The sequence below is a fragment of the Neolamprologus brichardi genome, chromosome 3, assembly GCF_056152115.1.
Source record: "Neolamprologus brichardi isolate AB-2024 chromosome 3, ASM5615211v1, whole genome shotgun sequence".
Taxonomy (NCBI): domain Eukaryota; kingdom Metazoa; phylum Chordata; class Actinopteri; order Cichliformes; family Cichlidae; genus Neolamprologus; species Neolamprologus brichardi.
The window spans coordinates 22,114,188-22,139,782 of NC_142106.1; the positions used below are offsets into that span (position 1 = coordinate 22,114,188).

General features: G+C 38.3%; 1 protein-coding gene across 1 annotated transcript; it reads right to left on the reverse strand.

Annotated features, from left to right (window-relative positions):
• Positions 1–368: 368 nt before the first annotated feature.
• LOC102799066 (GRB2-associated-binding protein 1-like) lies at positions 369–25,534 on the reverse strand. The gene is made up of 13 exons (XM_006803431.3): positions 24,998–25,534; positions 15,830–15,958; positions 14,700–14,865; positions 12,005–12,197; positions 9,650–10,329; positions 7,102–7,184; positions 6,881–6,990; positions 5,788–6,077; positions 5,369–5,440; positions 3,818–3,914; positions 3,226–3,355; positions 2,807–2,941; positions 369–2,516 (listed from the first exon to the last, which is right to left on the reverse strand). The coding sequence occupies exons 1-13, from the start codon at positions 25,070–25,072 to the stop codon at positions 2,331–2,333; spliced, it is 2,346 nt and encodes a 781-aa protein (XP_006803494.1). The 5' UTR covers positions 25,073–25,534; the 3' UTR covers positions 369–2,330.
• Positions 25,535–25,595: the final 61 nt, after the last annotated feature.

The window sequence follows — 25,595 nt, forward strand, 5'->3', positions numbered from 1 at the left end:
AACTTATGGAGTTTATGGGTGCAGCATGCTAACCCAGCATTGCTAATATTAGCTGGTAGCTTGCTAATCCATCCTCTAATCCAAATAAGATTACTTATGACTCCAAAAATAAGCCACCATCATGGCAGCATGTATGCTAATCTTGAAGTTTCAGAATATGGAGCTGCAGTGGTTACAGCAAAATGTGCACCCGCTGGTTTTGTCTGTGTCTTGTCTTTGAATTATACAAATACATGGCATCTCACTGAGACTTGGACTTGATAAAGTGAGTCGTTATTTTCTCCTGATTGTCAAAACACTGTTTTGGTTTTTGAACAATTTTGTGTTATTTGGAAATGAATGAAAAATACACCAGGCCCTGGCCTTGCTAGTGATGTATAGTGTTTATTCCATTCTTACTACGATCACATAATTCAGCATTAACAGATTATATCCATCATCTGGACAGACAGGATCTGACAGAAGGCTTCACATCGCAATGATGAATACACTGGACAATAACTGCGTGTTAGTCACAAGGAGAACACAAACTTCCCACCACGTTTATCACTTCCTCAGAGGAGCAAATCTAACTAATCATGTTGTTAGGGAAACTTAACATAGACATACAAAATTAAAGTCACCAGAGATTTTTGGCTTAAAAAAATATCACAGCACAAAACAAGTCAAACTGTTTTTCTCAGTAGATTTAAATCAAAACTAAAACCTTACTTTTATTACGGTGCAGCAAAAACTACCCTGGAGAAATAAGTAATGCTGTGACCTGTTTTGAATAGACGTAGATGATGAAGTTACAGTGCTCTAGAGAAGCAGCTGTTATATTCTTTTTTGCTTATGTAGGATCTGAGTAAGACTGCATTTCCACATTGCCCTGCCTTCTATTCAAAGTGTGGAGTTATTCATTCAGTAAAAACGGGCTTTCCAAAAACTCTGACAAGTCAACCTGTGGTTTTGAAAGTGGCAGTTTTGTGTCGAATCATTACCATCCTTTGACAGATCATCCGCGCATATGTGCGAACATTAATATGACATTGTGTTGCTTAACATACATTTCTATTTTTAGATTTTTTTTTTATCTTCAAATGCCTGCTGGTGATTTAAACTCTAAAATTCAAAGAATATTTGCCTTTTCTAAGGGTTTCTACGATGTCACTGAAAGTCATCTTAGAGAACAGGGTCATGTCCTTTATTTCTGCAAATGTGACTTTGATTTCTGGAAATTTGAAGGTTTTAATAACCAAGGAAAGATTTTCATTTTATATAAAATAACTATAAAATGTGGTAGTGTGGTTTTGTAGTGTGGAGAGGAAATAAAAAAGGAACTGTTACTATAAACTACTGTACATTTTATATAATAACTTAGTTAAACTATCTGATATTCATGTTTTAATGACAACCGCTTTGTATGACTAACTGCAAGACCTGCCAATCAAGGCATTCACATCAATAACATACCTTTGTTAAAAAAAAAAAAAAAAATCCAGAGTAATCTGTTGTGTATTTAAAGCCTGATGGGTAGTGTGCATCTGATGCTACAAAAAGAAAAACATATCAAAGAGAAAAAAAGAGCAAAATGTGTCTAATTTAATGCCCTCCTTTAGTCAAAATGTCTTTAATATATTCTTTATGGCCCTGAAGAAGAAATGTACGCTATGCGTGGGCAAACATTTTACCTAAGACGCACTTTTACTCAGAAAGCTTCCCCCCCACTCTTAATCCTCAGATATAATCTGCTTCTTTTATTGTCCAAATGTATTAAAAACACTTTAGAAAGCCAGATTGTGGTAACATTTTGAAAGTTCAACATGATGTACATCATCCTGATGCCATAAATATGTATTAAAATGCATTAACCCATAGTTTACTATTCATCCCCACTGAAAGGGCCACTTTAATTTAATTTAAATCACTTCTATCAGCAGTGACCCAAAGTAGAAATCAGAATGGGTATCTATCACCACAGATGATATATTAATTATCTATGACAGAGCATAAAAAGGAGGAGCTGTGTTTACAAAGTGGCTTCTAGCTGTGCTGAAACTTAAATATAAGCCCTATACGATATTTACCAGTGGGATGTATATCAGCTGATATACTGGGCTGTAGATGGTTCCTGCATGCCCCAAGCACATTTTAACAGATCTGCCAAAAAGTCTGAGGATGTAAATACTTTCCTAAGTAGATACTTGATATTAACGTAATGATTCTAAGATTATAACAGTCCATCAGTCACTTTATCCACCTATGGATTGCAGTTATGTTTATTATTTTCCTGGATAACAAGCATGTTTTGAACTGTGACACTGTTTTAGTGTGTGCTTGTGCGTTTTTCATAATTTATTCTTCTCCGTAGACATTCTCCCGGCATGCCGTGCTTCTCGCGTGCTCCTCAGGGCCTTGGTCCTTTTGGGGTCCACCACTGCATAGTCCACACGTGTACGCTGGCCTCGTGCTTGATCCTCGCTGTCTCCAGCGTGCTCACTGCCCCCGGCTAAACCTTCTCCAGTGCAGCGTTTCTGGTTGCACAGACACACATTGAGAAAGATTTATATGATTTTTGGGAGTTTGGGTTTTTTGGGTTTTTTTTTTAATTATTTACTGGGAAAAAAGAAAGTAATCCATTGGTGCCCTCTGGTGGTCAGACAAAATGATCACAGTCAAAATGTATTATTTATATCTGATGACAAATTATTAATTAAATAATGCATATGCTATATAGTATAACAGTAAAAGAAATAAAAGCACATTTAATTGAATGTTATGACTCGTGTGGAATGACAGAGTGAAACAGCGAGATATGGTTTACCTGTCTGCTTGGTGTTGATTGCCCAGTGTGGAGGTCAAGGTCCAGGTACTCCACCTGCTTGTCATCTCTGGCTCGTCGTAACACAGGGCTGCTGACTCCGCCCTCTGAAGCCCGGTGCATCATAAGTCTCAGAGACTGTAAACGGTAACGTAGAGAGTTTAGTAAAGGAGTTATGAAATCTAGAAGAAAGAAAAAAATGTTAAGACATGATAGAGAGATGGAAGGTACTCACAACCAGGTATTAGAATATATTTCAAAGAAAGAAGGGAAACAAAGCCCCAAATAACAAAACATGAGCCAAATGTTTTCAAAAAATAATAAGAATAAAAGATGAAGAAGAATAAATGGGGAGAAAGAAAGCAAGAATAGTTGGAACATTGTGAAAAAATGGAACAAAACAGGGGAGATGTGTGTTTTACCTGCTCGCCGGCGCTGAAACTGAGGCTAGAGGTCATCATTGCAACATAGTTGTCATCTGGGTCATCGGAATCAGAGGACGGTGAAGAGCTGTGAGCAGAGCTCGGCGTGACCGTCCGACGACTGGAGGGTCTGTCACACAAACACATAAATATAAAATTAATCTTACATGATGATTTAAGATTAGGTAGTTTTTGCTTTTAAAGCAAAACTTCATCTCAATTTTGCTGACATATAGATTGTTGGTCAGACAAATCAATCAATATTTATTCTATTGATAGCTGAGTAAAGAAAACTTTTACTTTGTAGTTTTTATTACAGAGTAACTACTTACTGTTAATTACTATTCATATCTACTGATTCTACTCCATTCTTCTTTTATTAACTTAAATTACGACATCTTGCTGTTGTAAGATGATCTAAAAGTCCTTGTAGTAACCCTTATGCACCACAGGGTGGCAGTAAATTGCTGCTCAGCTATTAACACATCCTTCCTCTCTCTTACTCTGAAAGTGTTCCAGGCAGTAAATTTGTGTTCTGTAGTTTTCTGTTGACCTTGCAGTGAAAGTGATCATGTCACGCAAACAAACATACCCACGGGTGAAGGTCCGTGTTACAGGCGAGCGCACTGGAGGGGGGACTTCCTGCCAGTCCTGCTGCACTGAAGAGATGTCCAGAGGAGCTGGTTTTACTGGGTGACAAAAGATGGGGAAGAAAGGGCGGCTTTACTTATTACAGTTTGAAATAATGTAAGGTTTAGTTCAAAGAGGGGCTGCTTGTTTTCAGGATATGAGAACAAGAAAACTGGATTTCCATTTGTCCTTCCTTTATATCTGTGATTAGAGCGGTTAAGTCAGCAGTAAAAAAACAAAAACAAAAAAGAGCATTGCATTGTTTGCTTTAAGCCTTGAGTTTGAAAAATTTCACAGTTTAACATAAAAAAGTAAGACCTGAGGTCTGATTTTCTAAATATATTCATAGTCTTCCTCAGATGCTGAGTCATTTCAAACCCCTTTTTTCAGTTCAGCTGTTGAATTTGGGTGATTTGAGTGAAAACGTGTACTTCATTGTTTTATTGCTGTATTGACGGACTGAAAGCAGGCTGACGCAGACCTGCAGGCTGAGAAAAAAAAAACAAAGACAGATTGCCATCTAATGTGTGACCCAGCCAGCAGTCACATATATGAAGTTGACAGAAATTTTGCTTTTATCTGGACAAACCACTCTTTGAAAACAACTAAAAACTGTAAATGGTGCCAAAGCATCCTTGTAATACTTTTAATGTTGGCTTTTAATATTTATTAATGTAATTAAAAACAGAATAAAGTTTTTATAGGAAGTAAAATCAGGTGGGGGATTTTTCCTTGCGTGTCCAGAAACAGTTTCCTGACTGTGAAGATTTTAAAATTTAATGTGAACATTTCTGTAAGCAGCAGCTGGTTCGTGTCGCTGTGTGTGTGGCTGTCGTGCTCTTGTAGTGCAGGCCTGTTGAGCAAAGTGGGAGCAGGTGAATAATTAAAACAAAAAGAAATGACAGATATAGAGGAGGGGGGGTGGAGAAAGAGTCACCACAGAGGAGAAACAGCCAAGTGTTTCAGGAACAGAAAGTTTAGGGTCGAAGTTTGAAAACTGTTTCATTTTATAAGTGGGTGTATTGTCTTCAAACCACAATTTAAAAGAAAAAACTCAGTTGTCTGCACAAACAACAAAATGTGATTTTACAGAACAAGACAAGCTGAGTAAAAGCAAAAAGAGGAATCATGAAGTGGGAAGTACTTACAAGAAGCTCTGATGGAAAGCCCCTTTCACCACTGTTTTTCATGGCTTCTAAGGTTCAGATGTTTTACTGCATTTACTTGCTTCAGTGGATGCATCAGCTTCTGCTGGTGTGATTACACTTGTACACTTTGAATCATTTTTTAAAGCTTCTTTTACGTCTTCCATCTCTGCTGGACTATTCGCTGATTATGCGAAATGTTTACTTTTTGATGATTAACAAATATTTTATATCTAGAATTTTAAATATTTGGCAAAATTTTGATTTTTCTATTTGTTTTCATTATTATTCAGCCATATCATTTTAATATTGTCTTAAATATCAAGAGAAAACTAAGTGTTGATGTAAATGTGCGTTATAGTTTGTACCTCTTGTTTTATTTGTCAGCTCCTCAGGAGTTTGGCTCTCATTTCTGTCCACCGGCTGATTGGCACAAACCCCTGCAGAGACACGCAACACCGCAAAACAGATGGCATTTACCAGAGAGTGATGCAACAGCAACTCAGCTAATGCTACATTAATGCTTACTATGAACAGACTGAATCTGGTTTTTAAACTCTAATTCAGTTCCTTAGAAATATGCTTGTGGTTATTTAGGTGAATTTTATAAATCACTAAAATGCTTGAAAATACAAAATATTTTAAAGGGAACATTATTTAATTCAACGTAAGGAGTTTTTCTTTCTTTTTTCCTTTTTTTTTACATCAAGTTACAGCTTCCAGCTCTCACAGTAGAATGATACTAAATTTAACACAAAACTTAATTTCCCACTAAGTTTCCGCTAACCTCTCCGTTGTGGTTTCAGGTTGCGGTGGATTGGAGGGGGCACGGCTTCTTGTTCGCCTCCAGCAGAAGTGTTCATGGTATTTCTCCTGAGCGGCGGAGTGAGAGGAGCAAGGGGAGTCAGGGCGGAGTTACGGAAACCCATGTGCGCAGGGGGAGGCACCTGCCTCCCGAGAGATGCCATGTCAGTCATGACAGTGGTGGGGTGTGTAGGAAATGAAGATGTCAGAGGGGTCATAGGGACGTAGTTGCCTTCTTGGAGCTGGGCAGAGGGGTCTGAGGGTGGAGGCACTCTGGAAGAAGAATAAAATTAATCAGAAATTAACGTTACTGAATTGTAAATTCCCTTCAGAGGATTTCAAATGTCCCAGATGTTCTTTTCCTCACAGCATTGGCTGTCATTAGGTTTATCAAATCAATCAAATTTATTGTCACGTCACATTACTAGTACATTGGTACAGCACATATGAGGGAAGTAGTTACTAATAATTATAAGTAGTTCCTTACATGTGAGGTAATGTTAACTTGTGTTTTAGTCCAAAGATTAAAAGTGTCTTTTGTAACAACTCTCTGAAAATTTTGACTGATGTCAAGCCACCACCAGGGGTTAGTGTTTTATCAGCAGGTGTGTGTTTTTTTCAGGTGTGTGTTTGCTTGGGAGGCTTTTATTTGTTAATAAAGACTGCTATTTAACAAAGCGGTCTTTATGACTTGCTTTGTTAAATAAAGGTTACATCAACTCCTTGCACCTTGAACTGTGTTCATCTTCATTTGATAACTCTTCAACACAATACAAAGATTTTTTTGAAATATTGTCATACAAGTATTTTTTTTCACATTAAGTTGTTTGTGTGTCTGTGCGTCTTTGATTGATAGTCTACTAAGGGCTCATGAACTATGTAAATGTGCCAGATTTGGCCAATTCATCCACTTGAGTACTACAAAGTAAGGGGCTGCCTATAAGAAGAAAGTGGGATTTCACGACGTGGGATCTTAAAGAGACAAGAGCTAAAACAGCTTCATCGTGCAGATGACAATTTGAGAGGCTGGTTTTAAGAAAGAAATCTTTATTTTACGTGTCGTAATTCTTACAGACCTGGGTGCAACCGGTGGCTCAGAGGTGGCAGCGCTCATGGGAACGTAGTTTTCATCCACATCATCATCTTCAGAACAGACACTACCCAGAGGGACCATGCCTTTGTTAAACTGAGAAAGAACGGATCAAGAATGCAAGTGATTTTCATTGTAAAATTATAAATCTGTGATAAAACAGAGTTCAAAGTTAACATTTGTTTTATTTTGGAGGTTTCAACTTACAAAATAGCTGTTGAAGCTCTCACTGAAATCAAACATGCTTGCTCTGTCAGACAAAGACCGAGGGATGTAAAAAGAGTCGCTACCTGAAACAGAAAGTATTGAGACAAAATCCATGAGTAGCTCAATCCTCTGTTCAATGATAACAGACAAACTTGTTTCTATTTATTTGTTTCTTGCTGTTTTTTTTTTTTGTTTGTTTTTTTGTCTACAGATGTGAAAGTGATTTTCTTTCCAATGGCAAAGCTCTTCCAGTAAACTGCCAACTACTTGTATACCTTTGCAGATCGTAGACTTCTGCTGACACGCATTTACACAAACAGTATTTGTACAGTGGGTTTGACCAAATGTGAAACTGAATACGCATGGCGGGTAATCTAAGAAGGTGGGACAACCACATGCATGAAATAACAAGTCTAAGCTTGCATGAATCTATCTTAGATATACTTGAAAGCAGCTGTTTCTTTATGATGGAAACTTCATAGAACTGGAAAGAGAAATGTGGATAAAAAAAAGAAAAGAAAAGAAATCTCCTTGTGTTGTTGTTGGGCAAAGTTCACGTTTGATTAATGAATCAAATTATGGAGCAATCATGCACAAATAGTTTCAGCTGTAACGATATAATCCCTCAGAACTGCTAGCTCTGCACAACAAAGCTTCTTAGCTCTGCATAATCTCCCTCAGGTACGAGGTTTAAAAATCTGATGGCAAACAGTGATTGCAGCCTCCTAAAAAGATTTAGCATTGAACTGAGTACAACATTAATGTGCATGAACTTGTCTCTGAATATTACTAAGTAGGCACAGCTGATACCAGAAGGTGTTATCATGTGAACCAGTTTGCATTAGTTTGCACCTTTTGTGGGATTATTACTCTGAATCTGACACTTTGGTGATTAAATTAATGACAAACTAACTAAATAAAATTCATGAAGAACAAGAACATTGTCTTCTGGTTTGAAAAATGAATCCAGTGATGTGCATTATTTTTAATAACTAGCAGGGCAATTAGTGGTAAAACAGCCTGACTTGTTTGTTGAATTAAGGGAGGTCCATCTCTATCTCTCTGAATACAGCATTAAATTTATGTTCAACTGATGAACGAAAAAAGCATGAGATCACAAACGTGCAGTCTTCCGTAGGGTTTCAGTCATATCTACATCTCACTCCGCATATCAGGTTTCAAAACACCAAAAGTCTTCAAAGTAAGAGCCAGCAAATCCAGAAGTGACATCACAGTAGCTTTGTTTAGAGCAACACATTTTAAAACTGTTTAGTTTTAAAAGTCAGCTACAATAAAACATAATGAAACCTGGATCATAACAAGTTTGCATAATGGCAATTAAAACAAAATGATCTGAAGAACCAACTGAGAATTACCATCCAACGCTGTCAGTCGCCAGATTCATAAAGTCTCTTTTACGTCACAAGTTTCCTGCAGCAGCAATAAAACCTTAATGAACCTGCTGTGTAAAACCTACCCTGCTTTAAATTGCAGCCTAAGTTACATAGAACTGATTAATATCCACTAAACATGGTACACACGGTAAAGCATTTTGGCAGCTAAATCAATGGTAAATGGTAAATGGCCTGTATTTATATAGCGCTTTACTAGTCCCAAAGGACCCCAAAGCGCTTTACATATCCAGTCATCCACCCATTCACACACACATTCACACACTGGTGATGGCAAGCTACATTGTAGCCACAGCCACCCTGGGGCGCACTGACAGAGGCGAGGCTGCCGGACACTGGCGCCACCGGGCCCTCTGACCACCACCAGTAGGCAACGGGTGAAGTGTCTTGCCCAAGGACACAACGACCGAGACTGTCCGAGCCGGGGCTCAAACCGGCAACCTTCCGATTACAAGGCGAACTCCCAACTCTTGAGCCACGATCGCCCCCAATGCCAATGCCTTACACTGGCACTGATTTAACTGAAGTTCTACAGAACTTATAGATTGGCTTAGCACAAGGACTATAAAATGTTGAAAACAGCAAGCCTGGTTGAATCCAAATGCAGCATGGAAGACACCAACCAGAAGGTCGACTTGTTTTGACAACAATCACATTTTTAGAGCTATTGTTATAGCCCGAACATGTGGATACCAGATAAGAGATAACTAGATCAAGACTTCTGCTGGTCACCGTATAAGACTGAAGAAAAGAAATGTTTGCATGAAAACTACCAGGTTCATTTTGTCTGTCTTTGGCTCTCTACAAAGTCTAGGTACCCATGTGTAATCAATGCCAGCTCAAACTGACAGCTCAGTGGGACTCAGATTGCAGACAGACAGAAACATCTTCTTGTCTGTTATTTGCACATTATGCTTATTCATATTCAGGTGTGTGTATTGATGTTAATCAAGAGGAAATAAAATGCATCAACTGGCATCTCAAATGCTGGCATCTTAAAGAACTTCCTAAATCTGATTTGTTGAATGTGTGAAAAATAAAGAAAAAATCAAATGAATGAAATGTTGGTTTTGGCATTGAAATCTGAAGGATTATTTGTTTGAATTATCAATGTCAGGACAGTATTGTCTCCTTACTTGTATGCATGCATCCTGGTGTAGTGACGGTGTTGCTCCTTGGCAAATGTCCTCCTCCATCCACACTCTCATCCCTCCTCTCTGGCTCTGAGGCAGTTCGGGGGAGTGTGGCAAGCTTTGAGCTTTCTCCTTGGGCTGCAATGCCAGGAGGTTTTGGTGGGCGCGGAGGAGGAGTTGGGGTGGAGGCATGAAGCTCTGCTTGGGTTAGGGAGTCCACACTAGGGGTAGAAGATGGGCGGCGAGGGGGCGGCGGTTGTGAAGTGCATACTGGACGTGGGATCTGGTAACCACTAGTGGTGGATGAGTGTGTGCTTGGATGCACATTGGAGTGCACGTTATCACTGAGGGGTATTGCTACTGGACGAAGGTGAAAATCCAGGGAGTGCTTTCTGGGATGCGGAGAGGGGTGACAGCGGGGTCTGCCAGCTCGATTCTGGGAGTCAGGAGTTGTGCTGGCATCTAAAGACTGGCTGAGAGGGCTCGACATTGCAGTGACTGTCCAAGGGACCACTCTAAAGCCAGAAGAAGAGGAGGAAGAGGAGTAGGATGGATTTGGAAGGCTGCTGGGGAGGAGGGAAGGAGAGGAAGAAGAAGAAGAAGAGGAGGAGGTTGCAGAGGGAGGCGGGTAGAGGTTGTCATTGTAGTCAGTTTCAAGAGATGTGGATGACCCTAAAGGAGCCCTACAAAAAGAAAGAGAGAGATATCAACAAAAAGACTTAAATAAAAAGAGTTTGTTTTTTTCTTTTTTTTCCTTATGAAGTTGTATAGTTTATCTGTTTATTTTGGTCAAAAATAAAGACAAATAAAATAGAAAGGTCTTCTTTGCATTAAAATTATTGTTGAATTTTCCCATCATAGTCCACTCAAAGCTTTGGGTTCAAACCTCAACAACTAAACGTGTCTGGAAAGAGCAAACATTTTCCAACTGAGGAGGAAAATAGGTTTTATTGTGCTGTTCTGAGGAACGCTCCCATGAAGTTTCATGAAGTCAACCTTTTCCATGGGTGTGATCCAAGATAAATCTCAAATCCCCTTTCTTAGAGTCAACACGTCTGAACCTGTAACTCTGGTAGTTTAGCTGATTTATCTTCAGCTGGTTCTCTTTAGTCTGAACTGGAGTCAGAGTGGAAAAGTTTTTTGCATTTTTAGGATTTTGTTTTGAGCAATAATATGACTAAAACTTAAACTAACTAGATATAGTAAACAAAGCTTGCAGATCTGACAGGCTGTCGTTTATAATTCTGTTTTCTATCATTGTGTTTTTATTAATTTTTTTAGAGTTTAAGTATAGATTCTGGACTCATTTTGGCATTTTAACTCAGTTTTTACAGAAACCGCAAATCTTTCTATGAGGTTAAAATTTTAGCGAAACTCTAAAGGCTTCAGAAGACGTCTAAAGTTAATTTGTTAATTAACTTTAACTTAATAATTAACTTTAAGTTAATTTGTAACAAATTTCCCAGAGGAACCCACCCGAGGGATGAATAAAGTTTTATCTAATCTAATCTAATTTGCTGCTCTGTTACCTTAAATGATATTGCTAACAACAGGATTTATTAACACATTAGGAAGTCTGAGTATACCTTCAAAGTTAAATAACTTAAATAATGCAAAAAGACATCTGGGTGCATAGAAATCTTTGGGAAAATGGCCATAAGGCCTTAATCTATGACCTTCAGTTTCCTAATGAGTTTAGTGTCTCGATTGTGAGTTTCAAGTGATAGTGAATGGAAGATTAACTTGTAGATTATGGTCCTAATGCACTAAAGTAGAAAAGGATGATGAAGCTGGGAATTTTTTACTCAGCTATTGACAAGTCATTTTGTGAGCAATGGCCCTCAATTGCACAATCATGTCCCCTCATACATTCGCGATGTCTAGTTAGAAAACCCTAACAATATTGTAATTGTATACATACAATATAATCTATATACAATATCCATCAGGTTTGTTTCAAGTGTTCTGTATCTCGGTTTTTCCATCCACTACATGTTGGAGATGTTCCATCTATGACATGTTTGCTTATTTAATTAAAGTTAAATCTTCAGAAAAATATCTTCCTACGATATTTTAAAACTATCCTTAAAAGAGAATTAAATTGTTTACAGACAAATTCACCAGATAACCTTTACTAAGTAGTTGGAAATCATTTAGACTTAGGTGAAAAAAAATCTGGCCGTAACCTATTGTAACTAATCTATCTTAATTGAGATGTAGAGTTTGGCAGGCATGGATTAAGCCTGAACCTCATAGAAAAAAATGTTTGGTCTAAGACTAAGCTGGGAAAATGAGCTTTAAGACATTAATGATTAGGCTTTTTTTTGTCTTATTGTATCTTTGTGTTCATTTATTTACCTGATGTGACTCTGGCATTGTGATAACCACAGGTAATCCTCCTCTGAATTCCGGTCAGGCTCCATGTGCCGCACACTCACCGGGTCATATGGTGGTGGGACTAACCCTGTCATCGTAGAGATGGTGGTGGTGTGACTGACTGGGGTCATAGATGTTGCAGAGGTGGAGGAGGAGACAAGAGGTCTTTCTGGGACTGTACAATGAAAGAAAATAAATCAGCTAATTCAGAAATTAAAAACCCTATAGACAATCTGTTCAAAGGTCCCAAAGCTCAGCCAGTATTTGTCATGTCAGTTTATTAGGCACGCCACTTCAATACTTTTAATGCATATTTTACCAGCAGTTTGTTATTCTTCCTGTTGTACTGAAGTGCATTTTATTGAAATGTTACCAATATATTCATTATTTATATGTTATATATTAACATACATTTTGTTGATTATCTGAACAAAACATTGGGAAACCTTAATAAACTGGAGTGTGGTGCAGTATTGATGATGCAAAAACTATATTGGCATTACTGTGTTTGATTGCATTACAATAGATGTTTAGTAAAGCGGTGACTTACTTTATGTGTGAATTTAGAGAAGCTCTTTTACATTTTTTTTCTATAACTTTAATCCTAAAGAGATCTATGTTAATTACAAAGAAACCATTGATTTTACAGTCAACATATGGAAAAAAATAACTGATTTGTTGCATTGTATCATATCAAATTTATATCAAAAAATCCAATTTATATTTGTTATATCAAATTCAGAATATGAAACCTCTGATAAAACATCCATCTACTAATAACATCTACAGTGGGGCAAAAAAGTATTTAGTCAGCCACCGATTGTGCAAGTTCCCCCACTTAAAATGATGACAGAGGTCAGTAATTTGCACCAGAGGTACACTTCAACTGTGAGAGACAGAATGTGAAAAAAAAATCCATGAATTCACATGGTAGGATTTGTAAAGAATTTATTCGTAAATCAGGGTGGAAAATAAGTATTTGGTCACCTCAAACAAGGAAAATCCCTGGCTCTCACAGACCTGTAACGTCTTCTGTAAGAAGCTTTTCTGTCCCCCACTCGTTACCTGTATGAATGGCACCTGTTTGACCTCATCATCTGTATAAAAGACACCTGTCCACAGCCTCAACCAGTCAGACTCCAAACTCCGCCATGGCCAAGACCAAAGAGCTTTCGAAGGACACCAGGAAAAGAATTGTAGACCTGCACCAGACTGGGAAGAGTGAATCTACAATAGGCAAGCAGCTTGGTGTGAAAAAATCAACTGTGGGAGCAATCATCAGAAAATGGAAGACATACAAGACCACTGATAATCTCCCTCGATCTGGGGCTCCACGCAAGATCTCATCCCGTGGGGTCAAAATGATCATGAGAACGGTGAGCAAAGATCCCAGAACCACACGGGGGGACCTGGTGAATGACCTGCAGAGAGCTGGGACCAAAGTAACAAAGGTCACCATCAGTAACACACTACAACGGCAGGGAATCAAATCCCACAGTGCCACACGTGTTCCGCTGCTGAAGCCAGTGCATGTCCAGGCCCGTCTGAAGTTTGCCAGAGAGCACATGGATGATACAGCAGAGGATTGGGAGAATGTCATGTTGTCAGATGAAACCAAAGTAGAACTTTTTGGTATAAACTCAACTCGTCGTGTTTGGAGGAAGAAGAATACTGAGTTGCATCCCAAGAACACCATACCTACTGTGAAGCATGGGGGTGGAAACATCATGCTATGGGGCTGTTTTTCTGCCAAGGGGACAGGACGACTGATCCGTGTTAAGGACAGAATGAATGGGGCCAAGTATCGTGAGATTTTGAGCCAAAACCTCCTTCCATCAGTGAGAACTTTGAAGATGAAACGAGGCTGGGTCTTCCAACATGACAATGATCCAAAACACACCGCCCAGGCAACAAAGGAGTGGCTCCGTAAGAAGCATTTGAAAGTCCTGGAGTGGCCTAGCCAGTCTCCAGACCTCAACCCCATAGAAAATCTGTGGCGGGAGTTGAAAGTCCATGTTGCTTGGCGACAGCCCCAAAACATCACTGCTCTTGAGAAGATCTGCATGGAGGAATGGGCCAAAATACCAGCTACTGTGTGTGCAAACCTGGTAAAGACCTATAGTAAACGTTTGACCTCTGTTATTGCCAACAAAGGTTATGTTACAAAGTATTGAGTTGTATTTTTGTTATTGACCAAATACTTATTTTCCACCCTGATTTACGAATAAATTCTTTACAAATCCTACCATGTGAATTCATGGATTTTTTTTTCACATTCTGTCTCTCACAGTTGAAGTGTACCTCTGGTGCAAATTACTGACCTCTGTCATCATTTTAAGTGGGGGAACTTGCACAATCGGTGGCTGACTAAATACTTTTTTGCCCCACTGTATAAACATGTGAACACAAAGTTCAAATGTACAAGGGAAAGCTGCTATACATAACAATATCATAATATTTATATTGTTTAAATGTATTGCTGTACAGGTCTGAGTCAATGGCAGCCACAATTGTGAAGGCATACTTGTCTACTTTTCTTTATGCATGTTCTCTCCTCCTCCTACTTTTCACACTGACTCAACCACAGCCCACGCAGGCAAACATCCACTTCAAATGCAAAACAAGACAAGTACATGGAGCATTTTTCACTTGTCTAATAATTGGATATCTAGCATACCATCATCAGTAGGGTTGAAGCCACAGAGCAGGCAGATGGATGTCACCCAGCGATTCATGTCCTCTTCAGACTCAGCCACCAAGTACCAGATCCTCTCTTCTGTCCTGAGGTCAAAAACAAAGCTGCTCTCTAGCTCCTTTTTTGTGAAAGAAAGGCCAGCATCCACCTGAGAGGCAGAAATGGAGCAGACTTGTTACTGTCAAACAATCAAGCAACCCTTAGGATTTATTAGGTGTAAGTGTTTACATAGTTGAGTATCTATGTACATAATATACACACATTCAATTGGCATTTAACAAGCAAAAAGAATCTGAAAGAAAAATAAATAAATTATGAGATGTGATCATAAAGTTCCCCGTGTCTCTCAAAAAGTGAAAAATCTTAATTTAAATTTGGTCAACCTTCCCCTGTGGGCCGCCGAGTCCCCACACACATGCATGTTTGGATTGCATCTTAGAAGACACTCAGGCATGCGGATTTGTCATTTCAAACTTTCCCAGAAAGAAAATATCACAGTCCGTGTCAAAGTAATTCAACCGTGAAGCTAATGATCACTGGCCCAACAGCAATTTTTAATCAAAGTATCCCCAATTCCCAGACCTGAATTGATTGCACCAGGTCAGAAACAATGATCGATTTTCTGACAATCCCAAGGTTGTGCGCCAAGAATTCGTCCCCTGTGGACAGACTGTCAAAGTTCGACTTTACTGCAATGTTCCGATGTGTCAAAGGAAGGTCATTCAGCAGAAACCACCTTAAATAAATCGCATTTTATGCTGCAAACAAGACATGTGTGGCCATGCCAACACAATCTTTTTATTATTATTACCAAACCAATGTTAGTGTTGCGACACTCACAGTGTGTGATTCGGTGCTAATAATTAGTAGTTCTGTGCTACAAGTCTTGCACTGCTCAAAGAAAGAAACTTGAAAAGAAGATCAGTCAAAGTTGAAATAAGAGTTACTTTCTCTTTTCTCATGAAGAAAATTCAGGAACTGATTTCATTACCAAAATCTGTGTTGCCACACTCTCTCTTTATTTTGCAAATAAGATCATATTTACAAAAAGAAAAATGTTTAAAGATGTAAATCCAACATTAGGTGAGACAGTAATATATCTGTCATCTCACCTGTTCGCACAGATTCAGATTGATGTTCCTGATTGGCCGACGGGAATGCGGGTTCTTGTAGTATTGCAGAACGTCCGGCTCTCCGCTCAGTCGACCGCTTCGCAGCACAAACCAGCGCCTCTTCCAGGCCTAGAGAGAGTAAAAGATTTATTACTAAAAAAAAGTTTTTATGTGTAAAAATAATCTCAGGACAAGATGCAAGCACTCAACCCCTGTGTGCCAACTGCTGAGATCTTTTTGAGACTTTTACTTTGGACTTTGAACTTCAGTCTTCTTCCTGAGTGAGTTATTGATTATATGAAGTTTTGTTTTTTTTTCTGTCCTTCTTCCGTTACAAAAACTCATTAAACGCAATACTGTTGTCTTCCTCCATGTCCTAAGTTTTACACTTCAGTGAATTTGAATGTTAACGCACGCCTACGTCCACTGAACTGCTAAATGTTTGACACTTGTCTCCGGTCGTTTGGCATCAGGTGTTGGGCCTTACAGGTAGGGTCTATCTCCAACAAATGATCCACAGGAAGGCATCTCATACTTCAGACATGACTCACAACCAGTGCGTGTGTGTTTGTGCCATTAGTGTGTAGGCAGAGTGTGAAAGAGAAGTCATGATATTTTTTTAAAGGTGTGAAGCAGAGCATAAATAAGGATTAAAATTTCATAACAGTACAGGGACACGTGCATGCAGAGTTTCACATTCAGAGCTCAGGTTTTCAGTTTAAAGAAACCTGAGATTTTTCTTACATAGGTTGAACAAATGCCATTTAAAACACAGGAACAAGTTTTATGCTTCTGTTTACAAGGCTGAATATACAGTATGTGTGTGTGTATGTTTTTGTGTTGGTCCGACAAGCTAAATCCATCCTTTCTGATCCTCATGAACTATTTCTCAACAAAATAAAATGGACTCCTCGGGCCTGAGCCTCAGCGGGCGAGTTTATGTGTTTGTGTGCTTGTTTGATCAAAGCGCACAGTAATGAATGGCAAAACACATTTCACCCTTTTTTTCTTCAAACCCAGACGGGAAAAGGAAATAGCTGAACAGGAAATGCCGGTGGGAGATGGCAGTATGAGCATGTGTTTATTGACTGTCTCCCTCGATCTGTTTGATGATCTGCTGGGTGCTGGGGAGATAAAAGCAGCAACATGGCAGAACTAGTATGAAAATACTTTTTGATTCTTTCTAATTAAAGTAACAGGAACAAGCTGCAGCGGACTGGATCACTCACCAGCATGGCCTACAAAATCCTTTTTAAGTGCCTGGTAACACAGGCTATTACTAGAATAAGTCATGATGGAGCAACCGGATTAAGCAACACACTAGTTTTAAAGGGATAAAAAGGTTCAAATTTTAATCTTGTTATTATGCAATAAGTACTTTTTTTACAACCTTACATGCAAACCCGATTTAGTTCAACATTGTACAAAAGTGTTTGTTTGTTTTAATTTAAAATAATTAATATATTTAATAATATAATTATAATGAAATACTGTGATTTACGACACTTAATAAACACTTGATGATTAGTTTCATGTGATTCTGAAAAAATAAAAAAAAAAGATGTTAGGCTTGTAAATTATGATCATCATTGGCCTTCAATTTTGTCAGGTGGTCCTGAGCACTTTTGAAGTCTTGTTAGAAAACCCATTTATTTTTGATGTACAGTCTATGGTTTTGTTATACAAGTTCATAACTTATTTTGCCTACCACGTTATTGTATTTCTTTAGGTTTTTTATTTAAAACAATATCTTAATTAGAAGAAAAAACTCACTTCATTATTGTCTTCATATTCATGAATTTTTTTCAGTGTCCAAAAAGTGTGTTTGGTGTTTTGTTTTATTTTAAAGATGTGACTCTCAATAATCAGATACCAAAGTATCAAAAATACTATTCTTATTCCAGTTTGTGAAATACTGTTTTCTTTTTTAATTTTGCTTTGGGTTTTTTCAACTGACATCACAGAAATGAATAAAAGTTTTCCTTTGGTATTATTGCCTTGACTCACTGACAATTTGCTGTCCCGTAGTAATGGTCCTTTTTTGAAGGTTGGAAAAGTCAGCAGGTTGTTTGTCAACATGCATTTCTACTTATTGCGCTAGTATATCCTTGTACTTGTGTATGCCTACAAACACCCTCTTTTTTCTTCCATCCATTGGGTCAGATGAACTTTGATTTACCCCACATCATCCCTGCCATGCAGTGACAGGTCTAGGGCATCATTCATTTTGCTTTCTTCTGTTTCACAGTACAAGAGATAAGACTGTCTCCATGTCTTTGTAAGGTTTTACAAATATGAGATTTTTTTCTTCTTAATAAAAGGAAATCTATCGTGCTCATTTCTAAATTATTATTTCTTATTATTGTACTCTAGAGTAGGTTTACATGGTTCCAAGCTCAAAACAATTCTTATTTATCCCTTCCTCTTTAAGCCAACTTTCTTCAGATTGGCTGCTGATCAGAAGAAAAAAAAATCTTGAATGGCGGTGGGTGGGGCTTTTTGCTCACAGTCCCAGCTGTGTGGCTAAGATGACCATATTAGGTATGCATGCTACTACGCTAAGGCTACTATACTAAGGCCAACGGTAGGAAAGTAACATGTCTAAGACCAACATTTAGAGCAGTCTGAAACATCTGTTCTTCACTCACATAGATTACTTTCCACATTTGCTGATTTCACAATTTGGACAGTCCATTCATCGTCCTCGTAGTGGCAACCGATTATACATTTCCACACATATTTTATTTATTTGGAACTGTACTTCTACTTTGCTATCATCACCAAGACAGTGGTCAGAACAGATTACACACACTAGCAAACAATTACTGATATACTTTGGGCCAGTTTATACTTTTGTTCCTATATTTAAGATCCCAAGTGTAACCTCTATGGACAACATTTATTCTGAAACATTTATAGCATTACCTTTGATCTGTGTTTGTTGCCTATGTCCACTGTGTACTGTGCATTTCCTCTCTATCACCCACAGCTCCCATGCAGCGGCCTTATATCCAACTAAAGTAATAAAGATAACCTCTTTTCCTTTAACAGCTTCTTTCCTCCTCTCCTTTCATTTGGTTTCTTTCTTTGACCTTTGACCTCAGCAGGAAAAGGGCACAATGGATCTAAAATAACACTTCCTCCATCCTGTCTCCAAGCCAAAATTAACACCAGACCTGAATAACAATATTCCTGCTGTTCAGTTCCTCATCTTCTCATCTGTAATCCCTAATCTTCTCATTCCTTTTAGTGCTGAGCTCTCATAACTGCAAACACAACACTTTAAAACACTGTCAGTTTGTTTGCAGTCACTTGCAGACAGTTTCATTTATGAGAAACTGAAAAAAAACCTGACTAAATTATTCTAAAATGCTTTATTTCAACGTAAACAAAAATTAGATGAATAATGTTTTGAACATGGCTGTAAATGAATATGGCTAAGAAGCTAGGCTCCTCAGTTTCCTTCATAGATTTTAGAGACTTTAAATGGAATCAAGTTTGCGTCCTTTTTTAAAATCTATCTAGCTTGGTGTCATTTGCCAAATTTTGGAGATGTCTGCTTTCTTTTAAATATAATAGAACTAAATTACATGTAAAACATCAGCAGTAGCACTTCTTACCACAAATCAGACCCAGTTCCTCAAAAATATATTTTAAAAAACTTTTAGAGAACAGTTTCATGAAGGAACTGTTTTCTTTCTCCTGAACTGCACCTTTTAACTGTATGACTGTACAGAAGGAAGTGCACATCTACAACCCACTAATAGAGGTCCTGGCTTATGATTCGTGTAACAGGATGTAAACACTGGTGGCCCCGCTTCCATGCACTGTCCCTTTCTATGATGCAATGTTAGTTAGCTTCAAGTTTCTTTTGACTGGCAGATTTAGACAAATTGTTTCTGAAAGTATTTGAATTTGATGTTTGTGGGTAAACAGTTCATTTCAAGATATGATGAAATAAGATTATTTTGTGCTATGGAAGTGAAACAGTAGTTACCAGGATGGATCAATGACTTTGACCAATAGCAACTTCATTCTAATAGTTGTTCAGAATTTCCTCAGATGGTGTTTGGAGTGTCACGCTGGGAAGAAGTTAAAGCTTAGATTGCAAAGGAAAACATTACAAGAGATAATTGGTGGTAATTTTCCTGTTTACGTTTGCTTTCTAATCCAGATAAATATGCCTTAACTGTATTTCAGTGTGGTCCTTTTCGTCACTCACTGGCTTTGTTTTTTAGTGTCACCCATGTCCAGTGTTGGGCAAGTTACTTTGAAAAAGTAATTCATTCTTAAAAAGAGTAACTGAGTTACAAGATTCTAAAAGTAATTAATTACTTGAAAAGTAACTGTTAAGTTACTTTAAAAAAATGTTTACCCCTCTGGGGTCCAGGGTATAATTGGCCATTTTAAACTACTTTTGATTTTCCCTCCACATTTCACCTTTAAAAACTATTTACTTTGCCTTGTTTGGTATCATCCTTTTCAGCACAACCTCATGTGTCTGAATTTACAGTTATGTTTTTATTTTGACATACTGTATTAACACAACTGATCTAAAAACATAAAATCAGAGTAGAAAAAGTGATATTTTATACTGTAACAACCACAAACATGTTTAATGAATCATATTTCATAACTTTCAAAGTAAATATAAATTGTCAATTTTAAAATCATATGCACAAGTTTTGCAAACCACATATTTATTTGCATCCATTTACCTTTTACCTTGATTTTCTAAATAACCATTTCAAACTATTTACAGAACAATCAGCTGTTCTTCATTCAATAAGATGCCACACAAATTATTTGTGCCACTCCACAAAAAAAATAATTTCTGTCCACTATAAAGGAAAACATCACAGCCTGATACCTGCAGGTCTGACAGCAGCAGGTGTATCGCTCCTGTTTCTACCTGGAGACAGCAGTCGTCTCATTGTTCTGACACACAACATAAAACTATCCATAACACTACACACTAACTACACAAGACAACACATTAACTACACACTGCAAACACACTAAACGTCACAAATCTCTCAACATCTCAAGACTCGCTCTGTCTCTTTTTCTGCTGTCTTTCTTTCTCTCTCTCTCTCTCTCTCTCACCGTCACTCCTAAAACTTCCCCCTCTTCCTAAACAACCAAATGTCATGTTGCTATATCATTTTTGATTGGTCTACATGGTACATTTTTCCACCAACACAAAAGGGCTGTTTTTCGTTTTGGTCATAAGCAGAGAGCGCTTGCTAGCACTGTCCTCAGACAGTAAACGTGATGAAAAAACACTGTGTATATATTGTTGATCGTGACTATCAACACAATTTAAAAACTGGTATATATATCACCTTGTTGCTTTGTCATCTTAAAGTGGTCATGTGATTGGCTTACCACGACTACTTTATTCTTCCTCAGCCAAACAGCAGAAGTCATGCGATTGTTTTGCCCCCCTAGCTACACTTCTTATGCCAAAAAGAAATCGTCAGCCAGAAAGTGATTGCCGTCCGCGGGAGCGCACGCAGCTGCTTAAAGCTGTAGCGTCCAGATTACTTACAGCTACTTCCATGCAACTAATATAAGATGCGGTAAGCTGAACACAGCTTCAACCGTCTGTTTGTTGACAAATAGTAACGAGACCGTACCACATTTTCTTGTCAGTAACGGCAACGGCGTTGTAACGATAGAAATAGTAATTAGTTAGATTACTCGTTACTGAAAAAAGTGACGCCGTTGGTAACACCGTTACTTGAAAGGCCGTTATTCCCATCACTGCCCATGTCATTCCCAGATCTCAATATTAATAGCAGAACCAACAAGGAGAAAAGAAAGAAATTAGAATTTCCCCAGGAGAGCATGTCCTCAGCTAAGGTCAACGCCCCATCTCACAGCTGTAAACACATTGATTCAGATCTGCTTCCAAATAAAACAGTTGCTCCTTTGCCCATTTAAAGCCTAAAGTTTCATACACTGAACAAATGTTAGGTATATGACCCAGATTAGAGTGAAACAGAATTAGCTTTTTTATGTGGCTTTGCTGTATTTCATTTAAGTTTAAGGTTAAGAGTTTTTCAACTTGGAAAACTGAACTCATGAATAACTCTAGGGCTCTCGAGGTGAAATGTAACATTTCAGGTGCACCATGGCTGACTGATCTTGTAGCATCCAGCTGTGCATTAATCGGATGCAACCGCATAATGGAGTGGAATAAATGTCAAATATAAGAGCCATTCACACCAGCAATTTAGATAGATCATTGTATCCCATTATCCTACCGAGTGCCATAAATGCTACATACTTTACAGGCTGTGGCTAAGTAACGTTCAACTCTGTGGGTGCTGCTGAGTGGTGTTTGAGCATCTGTGGTGCTGGGACGCATGAAATCAGAGCTCTTCATTCAAACCTTTTCAAGGCTAGGTTTTGAACTTGTCTGTAGAGCACCATTGCTCTGATGGAGAGCAGGACTTTTGGAGGTATCCACACTGTGATATATATCCAAGAGAGGGCCTCTGCAGAGCCAACTCCTTCTTCAACTTTGTTTGACCTTCTGTGTGTGTGTGTGTGTGTGTGTATGTGTAAAACACGTGTTATTGTACTCAAGGTTTCAAAATTTACCTCATCATTATCCCTGGTTTGCTTCCACAGTGTGTGTTTGTTTGTATGTGTGTATGTGTGTGTGTGTGTGTGTATGTGTGTGTGTGTGTGTGTGCGCGCGTGTGTACATGTGTGTGTGTGTTCGTGTGTTTTCAAATCTTCTAAATCTTCAGGAAGGCCCTCATCTTCCAACCAGGCATAGCTGAGTGTAATTGGTTTATTACATAACGCACACACAGCTTTCAACAGAGCAGGGAGTGTGTGACGAAGTACACTCCATGAACTTTACCCACTATACATGAACACACACACACAAACTGTCTGCTTCTGCCATTATAGGGGAGTGTGTGTGTTTGTGTGCTTAAGTGTGAGTGTGTTGATATTAGAGGCACAGCTGGCCATGCAGCGCTTCTATGCACACATTTCATTGTATATACCATCATGACTGAATATATACACAGACTCAACAATGGTCTGTCTGTTTGGAGCAACTTTCTTTTTCTTGCCGTCTCGCCTCTCTGCGTCTTCGTCTCTTGTCTTCTTTTCCCTTTTCCTCCAGCTCTTCTTCTTTGATTCCAATAGATTTGCACGGTCTCCTTCATTTTAAACAAGCAGTAAGAAAGTGCAACTCCAGCACTCCACTTTCTATGAAAACTGATTGTTCCCTCCTAAAAAACGTTCCCTGCTGCGATGGGTCTACCGATGTCAGCTAAGAAGAATTAAATTGAAGTCTGCCTAATTAGTGCTGGCACAGTTTCTCTGTGCTTTTCGCCGGCCTTTTAGTGATGCTCTGTTTCAGCTATTTCTTCAGAGGGCCCGTGTTCTCACGTAAAAAGTTGCTGGTTCAAATCTGGAAATTGTTCAGCTTTCCCTGAGCAGATTCTGGTATTGAAGGCAGCTTCACTTCCTATCACTTTTTCTTCTGACCTATTTTTTTTATCCTTCACTTTCCGTGCACACACACAAAGACAGAGAGAGAGAGAGTGGGGGCAGGAGGAAAGGAAAGCATGTGATAATAGGAGAGGAAGAGAGAGCACAAGAATGAAAGAGAAACACAGAGAGAGGCACACCAAACATTTTTTTTAGAAATGGAAAGAATAAAACATCAAGGGAAAATATGGAACGGAGAGATGAGATTAGCTCAACTCACGGGTAAGGCATGCCAAATATGTGGTGCATGCATGTGATCCTAACTGCCTAAGCTGCTTCTTTACTGGAATAAAGCAGCCAGTGGTGCAACTGGACACACCGACTTGCATGAATTCATGAGTCCATCCTTCCACTTATTCCACATAGTGAAGGAGAATACAGGAAAAAACAAAACTGGTCCAAGTCTCTGGTATTCATTACCGGCACAGTGCCACGTTGTCAGGTTTGGGATTTGAAAAATGCTAAATAACATTTTTGTGGCTTACATGTAACTGGAAACAGTTGTTCCTTTTGACAGCAGCTGGAACTGTACACTTTGTTCATTTTACATGTTTATCAGATTACAAGTTACATTGCAGCTCATCTTTAAGTTAGTTATGTTTCTAATGACAAGTTGTATAACAGTCAGTTTGTAGGACTAATATATCAGCTACGGACCAGCCTTGTTGACTGAGTTTTATCTGTTTTAAATAAGCTTTATTAATACCAGTGGCTGGTATTTATCTGTGTCACATCTTTGTTTTTGTTTTTTCAAAGATAATGGGATTAATGATGAACATTATTGGGTTTATTCATGTAACAATGTATGCATTTTACATAAATTCATAGAGAAAGGACTCAAAAATAAATTGACTTACAATATAATACAAATACAAGACAGCTACAGATTTCACTTTAAGGATATTGACTGCTGTGCTAGCTGTAATTAAAAGTCTGCATGTTTACTGACAGCTAGCTTAAACGCTAATATGCTAACTGTAGTAAAAAATATTGTAGCTGTGCTAAAAATATAGCATACAGTCAAGCTGTTTTTCTTTTTCCTCTAGATTTAGCTTGTGTATTAGCTGTATTCTGAATGGGGTCAAATAAATAATGTGTGAATTCTCATTTTTTAGAAATAAAAATTCATCCATTCGTTTATTTTCTCAACTGCAAATCCAGTTCACGGTCATGGTGGTGATGGAGCCTATCTCAGCTGTCTTAATGTGAAGGATGGTGTAAACCATAGACAGTTTTGTAGAATTTCAAATAATATTCTCTGTATTTTATAATGTGGTACTATAAAGTCAAGTAGCATTACAGTGTTGCTTCCTGTCTAGTTGACAGCTGTGTTAGGATGGATGTTTTTTATTGTTTTATAATCAAGAGTGTGTAACTGTAGGTAATGACTCACTGTGTAAACACTGATGAAACTGAGACGAATCTTTAAACTTAATTAAATGCTACAGAGACAAACCTCCATGAACAGTTGGTAATACTTCTGCAGTTGTACTCCTGATTAAAAATCTTTGTACAGCTTTAGGATACTTCATATATCTACACTGGACATCACAAAGATGAGTCATATATATATATATATATAGAACATATGCACAGTTTTTTGTATGTTTCATTTTTTCAAAATGTTTCAAATTCAAATAAAATACTCACATAGCGCCTCAGTTTTTTCTCTGGGGGTGACTTTCTCAGCCACCCTTCACACACCACGTCCCCTGCTCCGCTCATCCCGATGCAAATATGGCTCCAGCAGCGCTTCTTTAATTATCAATTAACCAATCAGATGGACCTCAGTTGATCAGGATGCCAGTAATGTGTCAAAGCAGGCAACCATTCAGTTGATCACCATGAATTTCCAACAGTCAAGTACATTTAACCAATCGAATGTCACATAGGTTAATTAGTCCTTTCAGTAAGTCTTCTTTTTTGTTAACAATGATCAAATCCAACCAGATTTGAGATCCGCTGCTTTGGCTTTAAATCGGTAAACAAGGCATCCAAGCTTCACACCAGTCTGAGATCCAGTCAGTTGATCTGTACATGTGCAGGTCAGGCTTCCACTTTGTCAATCAGACTTTTAATAAGTTAAGGTCTCCAGTCTGTTTTCAAGTAAAAATCCTGCTGTAATAAATCAGTTGAGCAGTTTCTATCCACACATGGAAGAGCTTCTGTTCACCCGTCGACGCCTGAGTCACACCTCCTTTTGAGAAAGCTTCAACTTCCCAGCAGTCACTCTTCCCTCCCTCCTCCC